The following is a 19,018-nucleotide window of genomic DNA, read 5'->3' on the forward strand; positions in this document are numbered from 1 at the left end:
TATTACTCTTTCTGTGTCATAAAATGTTGCCGTTTAGTCAAGAAAATAGATGAATAAACTTTAAATCTGTGGTCAGTTAGTAAAGATAGCTCCTATATAAACATTTCCTCTGATGATTTTGGATATGTGAGTTCAAGTTGATATGGGCAGTCAGTGCCGTGTACACCGCCGACGCCGAGGGCAGATTCATCTTTGCAAGTCCTCCTGAAATTTGCCACTGTCTCAATGCAGCTGCTCTGCCCTTCAGTGTCTGATGGTTAAACATGAAATATTTCTGTGGCTTCCAAATTTCCAATTTTATCCCTTGTTTCTTAACCACCGTGAGAGGTAATGATGCAATGTTTCTGACGCGTACAAAGTAGCATAAAATCCAAAGAGGCTTGTTGATGTTTCTTAATGATAACTTTATTGTATCAAAATTAAAGATGCATTATAGCATAAAACAAACAACACAAAGACACTTTCAGCCATTCTCCATGTGTATCGTCAAATAACTGTATGATCTTGCACCAGCGCCTTCCTCCTGTCATGGGTGGCATAACCTTTTAAACATTTCTCTCACCTATACAACCTCGAAGAAGTAAACAATTAATCATACAACAACAGAATTATATTTAAATGAACAAATTGAACAAAAAAGGTTAAATAAGCTAACTATGGCTCCTACATTTCCCTTTCGATATATGCAACTGGCATTTTTTGGTCTTTTCAATTTATTTCTCTTTATTATTCATATGAAGTCTGTTATTTGTTATTATCATTTTAACTGATGTTAAAGTTAAGTTTCGTAACTTAAATCACATATTTTCAATATAATCTTAACACTGAACCACTGCCTTTGTACTTTAACTAGATTTTTTTCTTGTGTTTACTTCATGTTGTACAAAAGTTATATAATATTTTATTTTGTAATACATTGAAGCTAATCAGCTGTCCGTGTACTTTTGCATCTGTTCATTTTTCCTTTTTAACCATGACAAGAAAAATAAAATATAAATGTCTGTTTCATTTTTAAAATGCAATGTTAAAGGTACAAATTTGAATTAGAACTGTATTCAGAACATTCTAACAAAATAAATAATGGGTTGATCTTTTTCACATTTACTAGGTTGATAGAAGCACTTTTAATACTATGACCTCTTTAAGGCAGAGTAATGAATAGGTTATTTGCATTTTGCTCAGGAATAAGGATCGGATTAATATCCGTTTAGCTAAAACTCATTTTTGTGGTCGAATGCAACTGGACGGTTTTAACAAGTCTATCTGATCAGAGAAGTGACCTCGTGTAAGGCCCTATAATGACTGCTGGAATGCAAAATTTTTTTTTAAATAATGTGAAAAAATATAGTAAAAAGGACATTCTTAAATGTAACTTGGTGAGAAAACTGGCAAAATAATTAGGGAAATCAAAAATGTTAAAATTATTTGGTTGTTTGGCATTCGGCTGAGTTTTTCCATTTTATTCGGCTTCGGACAAGAATTTTCCTTACAGTGCATCCCTATTTCTTTTTGTAAGAAGGCATTTGATAAAAATTCAGTCAAATTAGATGAAGTGAGACGTTCAGAGGATATTTCTATATTATTACTCAAAATAGAAATTTGTGAGTAATAATAAAGGCAAGAGAATAATAATTATACGTCCATAACCAGGCTGAATAGCTGTTAATGGGGGTCCCCAAAACCTTAATCCTCTGATTTAAATAAAATAAAATTGTGATTGATACATGAGAAACAGATTGTGAATGTTTTACTGACATTAAATGTTTTAATGTCTCTTTTTTTTGTCACCTCTAGTTTACACCCACAAGTAAAAGTGATTGAGACCTTCAGTGAAGCTCCTCCTACAACAATCCACCAATAAATGCTGAAGTCAAACACACAGAGAAATCACTCCATGTGTGACAACTGAAATCTTCATGACATAATGTTGATGCTGGTGAAAGAGGAGCTTGAGAAGATGACAGATCCACAACCATGCAGAATAAAGGATGAAGATACTGAGGAACAAATAGGTTGGTGTCTGTTTTTCAATCTTTATTATTAATGGTTGAGGAATAATCATAAAAACATTGAGAAACATGAGGGGAAAATAAACTTAAATTCATGAATTGATAACTTTCTGCATCTATAATACATTCAGTAGAATTAGATTGAAACATCAGGTAAAGAGTTTTATCACAAGCAACCTTCAGTGGATTGAATGACTGTGATCTCCATGCAATGCTCTACTAGTTAACTACGAAGACTATCAGTCTCTCTCTCAAAAAAGTGTTTTTGTAGCTTTTGGGATCCCCCCCCCACCTTGATAAACTTGTGGTGTTTCTGGTCATAAATGACCGGCCTACAGAAAATAGTTTATAACCAGGGTCTTCAAACAGAAAAGAGAAAAGGAAGAGATGCACATTGTGTGCCCCAAAAGATGTCCAAACAAGCACTGTCTGTTTTAAATGCAAAGCGCCCATTAACAAGGCACATGAAATAGGCTACAGTATTGTCATTCATGTGCATACGTTCAGTAAATGCATTAGATGCATGCTTCATTTACATGAGCTCACACAAAGTTGATGTCATTTTGTCACAGCGTTTTTCATTTTGGTTTGTTCTTAAATAGGTAAATTTAATGACTTGGATTTGATAGGGAACGGCACAGTTGTAAAATAATTTTCTGATTGTGTTTTGTGATCTTCCACCTTCACTTTAAATGGACGATCATTTTTGACTGGGATCACCACAACAAGGGTGACTCTGTGTCATTTTGTACAATGAAAAAAACAGTAGAAATTACAGTGTTACTTGCAGCTGGTTGGCGGTAACTTATTGTAGATATAAATGTATGCCTTATACGTCAGATTATATGCATTTTATTTTGTTTCATAAACATTTATGGTTTAAAGATATTTTGGAGCATCTAAACCAACCAGTTCCTAACCATATACAACACAACACGTAAGCAAAAGTACAGTCACAGGTGTTTATTGCATAAATTGACCAAAAAAACAGCAGTATAAAAGTATTACAAACAATTCGCGTTGCAAACCTTGTGAACTGAAGCCATACGATCACTTTATATGAAGAAATCCACGAATGCAACGCAAACAGTCCGATCTCATTCAAATATAAACCGGAACATAGATCATGATGCAGTCGCTAACATCAGCCAATAGCGCTTCAGTTTTATAGCTAACCTAATGATGCAATCGGTCACAAGACACATGAGAGCCAACGCTGTTTCACAATCAAAGATGATGTATAATCGCTGCTTCTGGCGGCAGTTTTTGAATCAGTATACACAGGATATGATATCTACGGTGGATTGTGATCAGTTTTGCATCTTTTCTTCATATAAATTGATCGTTTGGCCTCGGTACACTTGAAATATTTTAAGTAATTTTTGAAAAAAGTTGTGATTGTTTTGTATGCTGTGTATAATATCAAATAATAAATAAATGGGTACGTTATTTGCTCTAAATTCCTGAATAGGGTAATGTGTAATAAAATACAACGAATCCTGGCATTTTAAACTAATAATCATACCCAAATGCATGTTATTACATAAAAATGATACCCCAAACTATAATTTCATAACCTAATATATAAAGTTTCACCTCTGGCCAGTAGAGGCGCTAATTTAGTAAACAGCTCTGTTGGGCGTAATTGAGGGAATGGACAAATGACCAAAAACGTTGTGTGTGATGGAGGATACGTTGTTAAAAACATACTTTATTCTTTTATTTTCTCTGAGACACATCAAACTTGCAACACTGTATTCACGTCCAGCGGTAGACTGAACAGAGGCATAAAATTCCCACAATGTCTCATTTAAAAGAGAAGCAGAGTAGATCTTTACAATTGTTCTGTTTTTGACGCAAAAAGTCACTGAAAGTGTTAACTGCCCATTTAGTTGTCTTTGTCCCATTGACTTTATCTTTGTCGTACTCTTTAAAGAAGAGACGCACACAGGTAACTAGCACATGCATCGCACACTAGAACTAACCAGCCGTAACTTAAGAAAATAATCGTCATTTTTACCCGTCTGTTAAAAAATGACACTGTAAACATCAGTTACAGCTTTAACTTGTTTTTAACTTGGCAAATAACCGTGTTATAAGCGGGATAATCCACGGCTAGCCATGCATTAAAGGATTTACATAATTTACCACTAGTTGTTGTTTTAGGTTGGAGCTTAAATTTCTGTACGCTGAGATTTCAGTTTAGTTTTGGTGCACACAGCACAGCATGCATTGCATTATTATATTATATATATTTTTGATCAACGCGCCAGCAGCTGAGCACTTGTCTAATTTGACGATCCCATTTTTTAATTGAAAGTTTGAGGTTGTGACTTAATTTCGATCGATTTCGATTTACAAATCGTTACACCCTTAGTACTGAGTAATAATCATATTGGCCTATTTTTTGTAATATCTTAAATCAAAAATAAGTTATTAAGGAATAATTGACGACGGGCTGTTGAATTATAAGAAAATAATGCACACCCAAGGTAATACGCGCTGTGCCGTTACACCGCGGGCGTGCATTATTTTCAAATAATTCAATTGAGTCTATTATTCATCTTATACCACGGTTACCAAAAATATTGCTCTGGTTATTGAAAAATAATCAGCACCCATGGAACATTTCTCAGCCAATCAGAATACAGCATTCAGTAGGTCCGTGGTATAATAATATTTAATCAGCACTGTCTCACCGTCACACTGTCCACTACAGGGCCACAGGAGGAGAGATGTCACGATTGAATGGGTTTATTCCCATTAATTCTCTCATATTCCTGTTAATTCCCATGGAAAGATTCCAGCCTTGAAAATTCCTGGAATTTTGCAACGCTATTCACAGATAGTGCTATTTTTACTAAGATATTCAGATGCATGAAAACCAGTCCTAACTGAAAGAAAACAAGTTGACTAAAAGATAGAATCCAATGTTTGGTGATATTGGAAACACCACAAGTGTTATGAACAAAACTACAAGAGCAGAAATTGACAATAGAAATGACATAATGTACTTTACATTAAAAATAATATGAATGCATGACAATCTCAAATGTGTTTTGTCATTCTGGTTTATCAATATGAACTATTTACTGTCTTTATTTTAGATATGATGGAAGTGAAAAAGGAGAGTCAAGCTGAAGTGGATGAGAAACATCAGATTGTAAAAATAAACCATAATGTTTCACAGAAAGAAACTCTGAAGACAAAAGACATAAAGTGTGAAAATAGTTTCAGTGAAGATGAACGACCTTCAGATCACAAGAGGACTCACAGTGAGGAGAAACCTTTAACATGTCAACAGTGTGGAAAGAGTTTCAGAGATAAACGTAAACTTGAGACTCATGTGAGAAGTCACATTAAAGAAAAACCACACGCGTGCCATGAGTGTGAAAGGAGTTTTATATCTGCAACTTACCTTAAGATACACATGAGGTCTCACACTGGAGAGAAACCTTATGTATGTCAACAGTGTGGAAAGAGTTTCAGAACAAAATGGCAGCTTAATGAACATGTGAGAATTCACACTGGAGAGAAACCACATCTGTGTCATCACTGTGGAAAGAGTTTTACAACTGCAAGTGAACTTAAGAAACATTCAAGAGTTCACACCGGAGAGAAACCGCACACGTGCCATCACTGTGAAAAGAGTTTTACAACTAAAGGTAATCTTAAGACACACATGACACTTCACACTGGAGAAAAACTGTTCACATGTCATCTGTGTGGAAAGAGTTTTAGAACGAAACGTGACCTTAATAGACACGTGAGAATTCACACTGGAGAGAACACATTCATTTGTCATCACTGTGGAAAGGGTTTTACGATGAAATGTGACCTTAATAGACACGTGATAATTCACACTGGAGAGAAACCATACTTGTGTCAACACTGTGGAAAGAGTTTCAGAACAAAACCTAACCTTAACCTACACATGAGGATTCACACCGGACAGAAACCACACGTGTGCCATCACTGTGAAAAGAGTTTTACAACTAAAGGTAATCTTAAGACACACATGACACTTCACACTGGAGAAAAACCGTTCACATGTCATCCGTGTGGAAAGAGTTTTACAATGAAATATGACCTTAATAGACACATGAGAATTCACACTGGAGAGAAACCATACGCGTGTCAACCCTGTGGAAAGAGTTTCAGGACAAAATCAAACCTTAATGTACATTTGAGAACTCACACTGAAGAGAAACCCTTCACATGCCATGAGTGTAAAAAGAGTTACAAAGCAAAAGCTACACTTAACAAACACATGAGAATCCACACTCGATAGAAACCATTCATGTGTCAACAGTGTGGATATGGCAACAAAGTTTAGAAATCAGCTGAGGTCTTATAAATAAAACTGTCTGGAGGATCTTTACTAAAAGTCTACATGCGCCCAAAAGCCCAAGATGTCTGTACTTGTGTTCTTGTGGACTTGTAAAACGTCATCAGTCGTGGCCCAAGTACTGTTCCAATTCCAAGTTCACATCAAGTCAAGTTCACATAACATCTCAGGATGTGTTCTTGATCCGCTCATTGTATCGAGGATGCATCAGAAGGTGACTTTTGTGGACTTATGAAAGACAAGTTAGAAGGCATTTCTCGTCAACGGCAATGGAGCTTAAAACCTGCACAATATTTGAAATATTACTCTTTTGTGTCATAAAATGTAGCTTTTTAGTTGAAAATATTGATGAATAAACTAGTGTTGTAGTCAAGACCACCTAAACCGAGACCAAGACAGGCCGAGACCAAGTCAAGACCAAGACCCCAGTGCAAGTCACTGCATTAAAACACTTATGATAAAATGTGGAATAAGTGAATAAACTGAATAAACTGCATAAAATTAATGGTAAAAAATAAAATTTGTGATGTGCCATCAGTTGTGGTCTTGACCGGTCTTGAAATAAAATTCAGAGTTCTCTTTGTCTGAGACCGAGACGAGACCGAGTAAAAATGCGGTCGATTCCAAGACGAGACCAAGACCGAGAACTACAACACTAGAATAAACTTTAATTCTTTGGTTAGTTAGTAAAGATAGCGCATATATTATAATTTTCTCTGATGATTTGGATATGTGAGTTCAAGGTGATCAGCAGGCCGTCAGCACTGTGTACACACCACTGAGGGCAGTATCCTCTCGGCAAGTCCTTCTGAAATTTGCCGTTGGCTCAGTGTAGCTGCTTTGCCCTTCAATGTCTGATCGTTAAACATGAAATATTCCCTTTGGATATACACTATATTGTCCAGAGTTTTGGGACACCCCTCCAAATCATTGAATTCAGGTGTTCCAGTCACATCAACTGAAAGGAACTCTTAATGCTTCATCATACCAAGACATTTTGGATATTTTCATGCTCCAACTTTGTGGGAACAGTTTAGGGATGGCACCAGTGCACAAAGCAAAGAGTGTGCAGAAACTTGACTGTCCTGACCTCAACTCAATAAAACATCTTTTGGATGAATTAGAACGGAGACTACCAGCGAGGCCTTCTCGTCCAACATCAGTGTCTTACAAATGTGCTTTTAGAAGAATAGTCAAAAATTCCCATAAACGCACTCTTAAACCTTGTAGAAAGTCTTCCAAGAAGAGTTAAAGCTTTTATAGCTGCAAAGGGTGGACAAAACTCCATATTAAACCATTATGGATTAAGAATATAAAGGCATGTGTCCCAAAACATTTGTTAATATAGTGCATCTAACTGGCATTTGGTCTCATCAATTTATTTCTCTTTATTATTCATATGAAGTCTGTTATTTGTTGTTATCGTTTTAACTAATGTTAAAGTTAAGTGTCATAACTTAAATCACATATATTTTCTATAGAATCTTAACACTGAATCACTGCCTTTGTACTTTAACTAGATTTTTTGTGTTTACTTCATGTCGTACAAAAGTTTTGTACATTTAATGAATAGTTTTATATCATATTTCATTTTGTAATAAATGCATTGAAGCTAATCAGGGGTCCATGTACTTTTGCATCTGTTTTTTTTCCTTTTTAACCAATGTTGTTGAGGTCCGAGAACTCTTAATCCCTTCAATAACACTCCCAACATCTGCTGGGCTGTCTTCGATGTCTGAACCATACATTTTTACAACAAGCGCTTCCATCACCATCTTGTGGATCGCCTCCTGGGTACTGGGTGCATCTGTATCCTGCAGGTGAGAATGACAATGATACAATTATTTTATGTTTATTAATAAGCTAAGAAAAATCTCATTTATCATTTAATGTTATTCAAAACCAACACATCACTTGATTCTGTAAAACTGAAGTATTTTAAGAACGGTCTCATATTCCATAATGTACAACAGCCAAAAAGTCAAAGAGTGCAAGTATTGTTTGCTTACCAACATTATTTAAAATATCTTGTTTTCTGCATTAGAAAGAATCTCCTAGGTTTAAAATACCATGATGGGGATGAGATAAAATAAAAAGTTATCCCAGGTGAAAAATTTTGTGGATCAACTGTTCTGTGCATGCTGTAGCGTTCTGCCGTTTTCTGGATTATCTGCAATGTTTCTATGGCAATGACGTTGCGCTGGCACGACAATCTGCCTCAACATCTGACGTGTTTACGTTTTACGTGACGCAACAGCATGACATAACCGAAAAGCTACACAAATGCGATTAGAGCGGTCAGACTAACTTGGATTTCCAGAAATGCGATTTGAAAAGGATTTTAAACCACCCATGGATGTAGCCCGAAACAGATTTCATGTGGTTTTTGGCCGTTCACACGTTCTAAATGTGACTGAATTGGAATCGATGGATTTCGAATATGCACCAAAATCATATTTAGACTGACAGTGTGAACAAGGTATAATTGTACTTCCCTGTTCTATTTTTGAGACACCATGAATATGAACTACAATGTGCTAAAAATCTGTTTAAAAAATGTATTTAGGTACCACTCGTAGTAAACTTGAACCCATCTTTGTATGAAAGTTGGGTTCAAGTTTACAAGTTTTAACTAAATACATTTTTAATACAGAGATAGTATATTCAAAGCACATTTTAGTTCATAATCATGTTGACTCAAAACAGCACAAATAAGTACACTTAGATAATCTTAAAAACATCTTAAAAGTACTAAAGAATACATTTTAGTATGCCAAGTATAAAGTATATAGTTTAAAAATAGAGCACTGTAAGTACAATATGGAAGTGTACTACTTTTTCACCTGGTATACCACAACATTTAAATTCCTTGATAATACAGCAAAGTATATACATGCACATAATATACTTACCAAATACTCTTTAATTAGACTGGTCAGGTCTTCATTCAGGTAGACAAAGAAAGATCGGAGTCTGAGCGATGTTGTCAGTCTAAATATGTAAATATCAAAATTTTATTAATTGTAGCATTCACAATATCAGGTAAACATTTACCTTTATTTTTAGATTATTGTGCAAAATACAGCATGTAAGTGGAAAACAACAACAAAAAGGGACACCTTAAACTGTATATGTTTATTTTTTTACAAGTTCCAGAAACTTTCTAATTCCAATTTCACCAGTTTTTAATTATCTGTCCATTGATGACTCCTCGTTTTGCATAGATCCTTATAAGCTTTGCAGAATATTCATTCATCTTCGCCAAGTATGTAGACACCAATGGGGCTGTTGTGATTTCTTTTAAACTCTGCACAAATCTACAAAACACAATAAATTATTGTTACCACAAAACCAATAAAGTTAAACATAAATGACTCAAAAACTTTTCACTCACCTCTTCCCTCTAGCAGGCCAACTAGTTTTGAAATCTGCTATTGAAGGCGATTCCTTGACAACCTCATGTCTCCTGATAGAAAAAAATGTCCATCAGCATTCATAATGTTTTCTCATTGTTCTTTTTAATTTCAGACAGAAGTATTACACTGACTACTTCCAGTGTTTTGGATGTCTCCGTTTGTGGATGGTAAGGGCAGTAGTTCACCTCAGCGTTGCATGTTTTTTTTATATATGGTAAGCAGCACTGGAAATTCCAGCTGGTTTGGGCTTGAATAAATTTAATTTCACTTCAGTACAGCCAATTTTTCTCACTTTTGTTATATATTTGGCAAGACACACTTTTGAAACACAGTCAGAGCTTAATGATGTAGATGGGGTTGACAAAATGACTGTGTCACAGGATGAAAGTGAAAGAGCTGGTGATGAGCAGGTACTCCTTTGAGAACTGTTCAGTTGTGGTGGGGGCGAGTTGTAAAAATCACTCGGTGTTGTCAGAAATACCACCTTTAGTGTACATTTGTCTTGAATTTCAGATGTGTACATGAGATAAGTCAGAATCCATGAACTGCAGCCTTAAATGTCCTTGTAGATTACATTGTTTTTCTTTCCTTTGACAGGTCACTCACTGAAGTAGAAATGGCATACTGAAGGATCACCTTTTGTAACTTTTAGCCAGACTGGAGAAGTCTTTGTGGTATGACTGTGGAAAACAAGTAAAATTTAGTTATTTTTTTTTTTAAATCAATTGTAAGTATGGTTTAAAAAAACATTAACTTATGAAATGTCTATTTAGCAAAATAAAAGCATATTTTACAACATATGCGTGGATTTGTCTTTTCAAAGTCACCAAACAAAGCACCAACCATATAACTCAAGCAATGGATAATCAATCATCAGCTAACTAAAATAGGCACTGACAGACTTTAACATACAATGCAGTTTTCCTAAAAAAAGTGTGATATGCTCTAGTTTAAATAATCTGTTTTAAGAAAACACATCTGGCTTCAGTCATGAACAAAAGCATCACTTGCCTCATCACCATAAAAACTTTTGACCTCTCATAATATTTCAGCAATGGAAACTACACCAGGCTTAAAATCACTCAGTGAAGGCTGGTTGTGTTTCTGTTTTTGTGTGATATAGAAGTCCCATTGACATTTGATTGGAAATCACAACCTGATAACATGCAAACTACCGTTTTACTCTTCTTTAAGTGTTTATGTCAGCAAAGTATTATTTTTCTGATGACAGTGCACTGCCATGCAAATTACAAGTGAAAGTGGGCCTTTGTCGTCATGCAATATTACATCTGTAGCATAATTCCTACTTAAATGAACAAGTAGAGCATACCATGTCTTGAATATATCAATAAGAATATGTACAATGATATCTATGATAACCCCCACAACGCACGTGCAGCAGTCTTTAATGTTTTAGTAATTTAGATCACAAATTTTACATTTCAACATAACTTACTTTAAGTATTCATTCAGAGTAACAACAAAAAATAAACTTTAAGAACCCCTTGAGGAAATGCTCTGATTAAACACAGGACAATACGTTTCAAAAGCAATATTATCAAAAGTAAAACAAGTTCAATGGCTAACGTTAACACCGGAACACGACGGAAAATCGAAGTTCAACTCACCACGAACACGTTAAGCAATCTATTCACCTTGAAACGCACAAATCACACAGTTTACAGAACACTGCTGCTATCATAAAACACTAATAATGGCCCGAAATTGAACAACACGTTTAATACTGTTTAAACACGTCACACGACAGATCGCGTGAAACACTCCATTACATTTGAAACGCACAAATCACACACTTTACCTCACCGCTGCACAAATGACGTGAAATCATCACCATCAAACACAAACAACATCGACTTCAACATAAAATAAAGTTGCCTCAACAATGTTTTAAGATGGATTGAAGAAAAAAACTTATTTAGTTTACTAACCGGAAACATCATCACCTGAGCACCGTCTTCGTGGAAGTCGTTAAAATGACGTCACATCCGGTAGTTTGAATCGCAAAAGTAAACCAATTACTTTAGTTTAAAGATAGGTAGTTAGGTAAACCAGAGTGAATAACAAATTGATTTAGCATAACACATTACACTTGTATTTTGTCTTAAAAATAAATGTGTATGTGTTTATGTAACTAAATATATTTGTGTATAATGAACAGTGCTACAAAACCCATTTTTTAAGGTATACATTCATTCACTATTCCCTACATTAGTTTATAAAATGAGTAAATGAATTCAAACTAAGTGGCCAAAGCGCTGAAGACACCATCTTGTGATCAAACACCATCTAAAATTTTGTTACGGTTGCAAAAGTTGCTATATGGTAAAATGAAAACAGCTTTATAATGTTTTGTCACGACCCGGTCTCTCCATTTCTTGTCTTATCCGAGTTTGAAAGATTAGGTTGTGACAGTACGTGTCTGCCCTGAGAGAGTTGTGTGACATGCCCTTCCGCTGTCCACGTTTCTCTCAGGGTTCGTGAATAGTTTCCCGCTCCTTTATGTTTCATTAGCTCCAGGTGTTTGTTGTTAGATTTCCCTATTTAATATCCTTCTGTCCTGTCCTCCGTGCGTTGGTATTATTCTCTGTTTCCTTCAAGGTCCTCGTGGTTAATCCTGTTCCTTGTCTCATGTGTAAGTTTATGTAGATTAGTGTTTCCATGTGTTGATGTCAGTTAGTTTAGTTCTTGTGTTCTGTTAATGTTTTACCCCCTCGTGGGTGTTTTGGTTCTGTGTTTTTGCGTGTATTAAAGTATTCTTTAAGTCTGCATTTGGGTTTTTTCATCGTCTTCCCCGTGTTCCAATCGTGTTTCGTTTGACCAGCTGAAGTCAACAATTAAAATTTCCTGAAGGTTTAACTCACTGACATTTACTGATACAGAACTAGATATAGATAAACAATTCTGGGAAGGGTGTTAGCTAGTGCTAGATATTTTTCATCACATAGAAAAAAGGAAGGAACTGAGCTCAACAGATCATCTACAAGGTGTTAAAACTGACAGCTACCGAGAACTGAACAACAACGTGTTTGTATGCATGTCTAATTAGTTAGGAACAGTTGTGTGTTACTGATTTTATTGTAAAAAAGAAAGATCTGAACTGTAATAAAAGATTAATGAATTTAGTGTCACAGTTAAACTAAAAGTTTGTTTTTTTATCAACAATAAGAAAAGTTCTTCTTTAATGTTTTGTAGCTGGTATATGTGAGTTTCTACAAAGAGAAATCATGAACTTCAGACTCTCATCACTGATCCTGCTGTTACACATTCAAGGTATGAAACACAGTTTTGTTGTTGTACTGAAACTATTTTCCTTCAGAAAGTGAATTATGTCTGATAGTGACTGTGTATCATTATGAAAAGATTGTTCAAGTTAATCCTCTATAGGTTGTATTTCAGTGAAGCTTTTAATTCTCACAATACTGTTCCTTTGTGAAAGATACATGAATTCAGATGAAACACAAATTAGTATTATTCATGCAATCACGTGATGCTTATTTTATATTATTAATTTGTTTTTAATGTGTAATTCATCTTTTTTTTTTAATTGTCAGATTTAGAAAAAAATCCCTACAGTTTAGTTTAGTCTAATTTAATGAACCTCACTTTACTCCAAAGACAGGATTTTGCATTTTATCATTACAATGCTTAAAGTGAGTTTGTAAATATAAAACTAAATAAATCGAAAGGTTTGTGTTTCAAAACAAAATTGATGAATCTGGGTTCCTTATAGGACTGTCTTATCATATGGTAATTTTAATATAGTAACATTAAGCTAGACATATTAATAATGTTACTGTTTCTTCTTCAGGGTCCCTAACATTGGATAACTTTAATGTAACCTGTAATAAACTGAATATTTGTACTGTGAGAGGGGACTGGGTAACAGTGTGGTGCTTTTACTCGAACATCAACATCACAACTGGGTTCTGGTTCAATCAGAAACAGAGAACAAACTGGAGAAACAAAGATGAACCTGAAGATTTGACTTTAGATTCAGATTACTCAGGACGAGTGGATCAGAGGATCACTAAAGATTACTCGTATGTCATGATAACAGATCTGATAGAGGGAGACAGTGGAGAATATCAGCTCATGATCATTATGAAGGATGGAGTTAAACATCTCAGCTCAGTCACAGTCAATCTAACAGTTTCAGGTACATTTACATTCTCATCAGTCCAGTTAAACTCTTTTCATTTCTCATCTAATGTAAGATTTTCATTATTTAGTTTTACAGGTGAATATGAATCCTGAATCTACAGGACAGCGAGTAAAACTGAGCTGTGATTCCTCCTGCCCTTTAACATCTGAAAATATTTACCGCTGGTACAAGAATGGAAAATATTTAATAAATAACCAAAGCATATTTGTGTCATCCAGTGGAAACAATGACAGTTATTACTGCTCTGAGTCTGATTCAGATCCCTCTTCATCTGTGTGTGAGTCTGACATTTACACAATAATTACATTAAAATGGAAGAACAAACTTTGCAGTTTTCTTGTTGATTCATATACAGTATGAGTGTGTTTGTAATTGATTGTGAATGTTACAGCAGTATTTTGTGACTCTTTCAGGTCTTTCTAACAGTAGCTGTTGGGGTGTGACTTACACCTCTACAAAAGTTTGTGCTTTAGTGGGATCAACAGTAAATATTCACTCTTCATACTCACATCCCACTGGATATACAGTAGAGAAAACATACTGGTATTACTTTTATGGTAGTGAAACCAGAGATCTGCGTGAGGATCATCAGTTTGCTGGTCGTGTGGAGTTTGTGGGAAACACACTGAAAATTAAAGATGTCAACATGAGTGACATTGGATATTATGAGTTCAGGATCATCACTAACACATCAGATAAAGTTTCTGGTTATCCTGGAATCTTTCTCTCTGTTACAGGTAACTGCTCATAATAAACTCTCTGTAAAGCTGCTTTCACTGATCAGATTTGTAATGAATATATTTATGCTACAGATTTAGGGTCCTTACAATTTTTTTAATCTTTTGTTAAACGATGAGTAGATTACATTTTAAATATTAAAATGCCAATGCTATCAATCATTTGAGTTAATCATCTAAAATTTCATCTCGTCTGAACACTGTATGATGTTTATGTTGTGAATTTTACACTTTTTTTAAGTTGTCCATTGTGAAAATAATATGATCTGTTTTGTACTGCATATATGATGCTGCTGTATCTGAATGGCTTCATTAGTTGGACTATTCAGTTTACCAGCTTGCAAGAATGGTTGATCGGATGCTGGTAAATAGTGTAAAAATGTTGGTCAAGCAGCCAGGCAGTGTTGCCAACTATTTTCAATGGAAAGTAGCTAAAGCTTGCTTGGAAAGTCGCTAAATGTCGCTAGATTACGTCATTGCGTCATTTGCATAACAGTGACGTCATCACGTCGAATTTGCATTCTTACTACATTGGCTTACTACATTATTTCACGTTTCTCTTTCTCTCTGAACTGTCAAAAATGTTATTTTAATACACATGAATGCTTGAAAATGTTTTCTCGTTTGTTTATCTGCTTATGTTCTCATAAAACGAAATGTGTGTATGTTCATGTTTATATGTCCAAACAGTCCAGTTTTAAAACATACACTGATAAATGATGGGAAACGTTGTTTTGTAGGTAAATAGTCTATTAACGCGTCAGCTCCGTATAGTTTGTCTGTTCTAAATGTGCTGCTGCTCAGCTCCCTCAAGTACATTTATTTTATGTACAGTGATTCATTTTATTCAAAGACCATTTTACATTTACATCTCGCCATTAATGTAAGCCATCGCGGGATCCACCTGCTCCCCGCATGCACGATTATGCCGTCTGGACGCGGATAGATAACCACTTCTCCTGCCCTGACTGCAACTGGGAGAGACTCTGCTCTGCTGCGCGAGGACTACACCGCATGTCTATGCTTTGGGTCGGGGGTGGAGCCGACAGAAGCAGCGGTAGCTGCTCATTGAGAAAAGTGAATGTCACGTAAAAAGTCTCCAACAACGCCAGAAAAAGTCGCTAGATTTGTCGCTAGTCGCTTTTTTAAAAATAAGTCGCTAAAGGGGTCTGAAAAGTCGCTAAATCTAGCGACAAAGTCGCCAAGTTGGCAACACTGCAGCCAGGCAAGCAGCAAACCAGCACTTACCAGTCTAATCCAGTATTAAAACTGAAGCTGATATAAACTGGTTTTATGAGTTGTTACACGTTCTCTCTAAGTGTGCGATTTATGACAAACTTGCAAAGTTGATCAAGACTTTATGTTGATGTTGAGGACACTCATCACAGAAGTCTTCAGATTTAAAACAAATACACTAATCAACATTTGACGTTGATCAAAAAAGTTAATCAAAGTTGTTTTTAGAGGAAAAGGTTTTGATCCACTTCAAATGTTGACTGTATATTTATGTTGAACTCATGCATTTGACAGATGCTTTTATTTAAAGCAATTTAAGCAGTGTTCACATTATATATAATTTATCTGTATGTGTGTGTTTGACTGCATGACCTCATCATTGTTCACATCATACTGAATTGAGCTGAATCAAACACTTCAGACCTAACTTTAAAAAGTAGTTTATGTGAACTCTGTTTTATGAAATCTCAGGTACATATCAGGTGAGAAGCAGTCCAGACCCTGTGATAGATGGAGAAAAAGTGATATTAAGCTGTTCAACAAGATGCACTCTGGATAACAAACATACTTACATCTGGTATAAGAATGGACAACAGGTAACAGATGGATTGACATTATTAAACAAGCTGTACCTGGACTCAATCAACAGTGAGGAGCTACAAGAGTATTCATGTACTGTAAGAGGTAACACAACATCTCATCATACATCTGATGAAATTATATAAGAGATAGTTTCAGTCCTTGATGCTGATTGGTTTATTCACAGCTATGACATCATCACTGAGCTACTTTAAGTCTCATTGTGCAGCATTCATAGATGATCATTAATATTGTAGCAGTTATAGTTTATATGTCAAACACTTCAGTATATCTCATAATGAAAGAAACTTTTGTGTCATTATTATTTTCATTTTATATAAACTGTTTTATTAAAAAGATTTCATTCATTTGTCTCTGTGTCAGTCTGTAAGTCACGGGTTAAAGGTCATTGCTCTTCAGTTGTGATGATATTCATAATGTAGCACAGCCTCTCATACCTGAATTCAGATGATTTATCTGATAGATTTACTGTATTGATTTTAACATCATGAGTCTTTGTAATTTAAGATTAAGAGTAACGTTATGTTCTGAATTTTCTAAGATTTGTCTTTCTTCAGATGCAATGGACAAAACCAATAAAACAACTGACAGAAACAATGAAGAAATGTACAGTTCAGTGTTTGTCTCTCTGTTGGTGTTTCTGTCTCAGTTTCTCATTATAGGAGCTGTATGGATCTGGTAAGTAAAAATATCAAGTAAAACTCAAAACTGCATAACATACAGTGAATATTCTGATATGAATTCAGAATGTAAGAGTGAATTTTGACCCTACAGGTTTTTCATCAGCATGAATAAATTGAACTCATCTAAAAACAAAACTGATGACAAAGAAATAGAGGTGAGAAAATCTGTATATCTGTACGTTAAATAAACTAATGGTCAGATTTTATAACATTATCTCTTTCTGTGTGTTTGTCATTGTTAGATGTTGCAGGTCTGTGAGTAGATCAGCTGTCTGTCCATCAGAACTACTGGAGTGATGTCACAACTCTCTTTATGACATCATCACCTAGCAACAGTCTCTCAGCAGTGACATCAGTGATGCAGTGATGTCATATACAGTGTCATATTAATGAGAGTTCAGTGTAAATAATCTAATGTTCAAATAGATGAATTATTCATTGAAGTATTGAGTTTATCATTCAACAGTCTTGTGTCAGTGTCAGATCAACTGTAACATCACAATGAATAAATCCTGTAAAAACTTTGCTATAGTGCATCTTTATGTAGATGATACTGTGATCTACTTTCATCTTCACTATAAGTCAGACTGTTATTGAACTCAATGCTGTTTTTAGTTAGGTTAAGATTCAACCCAGTATCACGCTAAAGCGTGTAATAGACACGCTGGTCCACTAGAGGATGCGTGTCAATGTCACGCTTTGCCTCCTCTAGGCGTGAAAATGACACGCATTTATGAGGATGATAACCAATAGGGGGCGATAATTTCTTATTGCCAACAACTTCAACAAGAGAAGCGACGCAGTGATATGCGTTCTCTGGAGCTCCATGGGTAAGGCTTTCTTGGAAATTTGGTGATTAATGTTACTAAAATTGAGTAAATCCTGTGTTTATGTTAAGTCTTTGTTGCAACGTTAGCAATATAATATCACCGCTAAGGCAACAGACAAGTCAGTGCACGCGTTTGGTCAGAATCCAATTGGCTCATATTTAGGACATAATTGTTGTTCAGGTGCGGTCATTTAAGAAATCCTAAAGTTGGTGCAGCATAACATTTAATTTGCGTGTGTGGACTATGGAGTTATCTATAGTGGTTTTTACGTTACTAAGGTCAGAAACATTATTGGATGACTGTTTGATAATCAGCTAATGTATTAATCACAGAAAGTGAGAAGCCCCTGGCTGCAGCCTGCAGATCGGGGCGTGTATGAACCGAGGGCAGAGCTGCACGCGCAGCCCCGCCCATAACGTGTATCATTGGTTAGTAGCACAGTAATGACGTTGACGCCACGGTAAACAGGAAATGTGGTTGAAAACAGTGCGATCTTTAAAACGTGCGCCATATCGCGCTGACGTTATGAAATAATACTTTAATAAAACTTATAAGGAATTACAGAGTATTGCGTAATATCTGTGTAGTATTTTAAGTTTTTCGCATTATGTTGTTATTTACACTTCACTGTCTGTGTACATTACAAAATTACTGTAAACATTAATGGCACCTTATATATTTCTTATTTTAATCACTCCTCTAATAGTTCTTGTTTATTTTTGTGCATTATATCAGTGATTCTTGGGAATTTGGATAAAACAGGTTTAAATTTTGAAAAAAAAGTTATTTAAATTACAAAATCTGAAGGTATATCATTATAGACCAAGGTCTGGTGCAACCTCCCCGTTCGTATTTTTTTCATAAAATAGGCGTTTTTCCAGTTATTACTCATACAACATTTACTTTAAGCCTAAATAGAAAAAGTAATGATTTTTTTATTTAATAAACATATTTTTGTATTAATAGAGAATATTAA

At 35.2% G+C, this 19,018-nt stretch overlaps 1 protein-coding gene and 1 long non-coding RNA gene across 2 annotated transcripts; both read left to right on the forward strand.

The window, feature by feature from the left end:
- The first annotated feature begins 1,199 nt into the window (after nt 1-1,199).
- On the forward strand, nt 1,200-7,973 carry LOC129453636 (uncharacterized). Its single transcript, XM_073866076.1, has 2 exons — nt 1,200-2,012; nt 5,117-7,973. Exons 1-2 carry the CDS (start codon nt 1,925-1,927, stop codon nt 6,298-6,300), a joined length of 1,272 nt encoding a protein of 423 aa, XP_073722177.1. The 5' UTR covers nt 1,200-1,924; the 3' UTR covers nt 6,301-7,973.
- An 8,416-nt stretch (nt 7,974-16,389) lies between these two features.
- Nucleotides 16,390-17,834, forward strand: LOC141363359 (uncharacterized). Its single transcript, XR_012368873.1, has 4 exons — nt 16,390-16,613; nt 17,087-17,207; nt 17,304-17,367; nt 17,455-17,834. It is a non-coding gene; the product is annotated as an uncharacterized lncRNA (long non-coding RNA).
- Nucleotides 17,835-19,018: the final 1,184 nt, after the last annotated feature.

The sequence above is a fragment of the Misgurnus anguillicaudatus genome, unplaced genomic scaffold (assembly GCF_027580225.2).
Source record: "Misgurnus anguillicaudatus unplaced genomic scaffold, ASM2758022v2 HiC_scaffold_34, whole genome shotgun sequence".
NCBI lineage: Eukaryota > Metazoa > Chordata > Actinopteri > Cypriniformes > Cobitidae > Misgurnus > Misgurnus anguillicaudatus.

Bases quoted from the DNA above. Each gene is read 5' to 3' on its own strand.
- LOC129453636 (XM_073866076.1), top strand. From the start codon at position 1,925: ATGTTGATGCTGGTGAAAGAGGAGCTTGAGAAGATGACAGATCCACAA. The intron at 2,013-5,116 runs GTTGGTGTCTGT...TCTTTATTTTAG, and splicing joins AGATACTGAGGAACAAATAG to ATATGATGGAAGTGAAAAAG.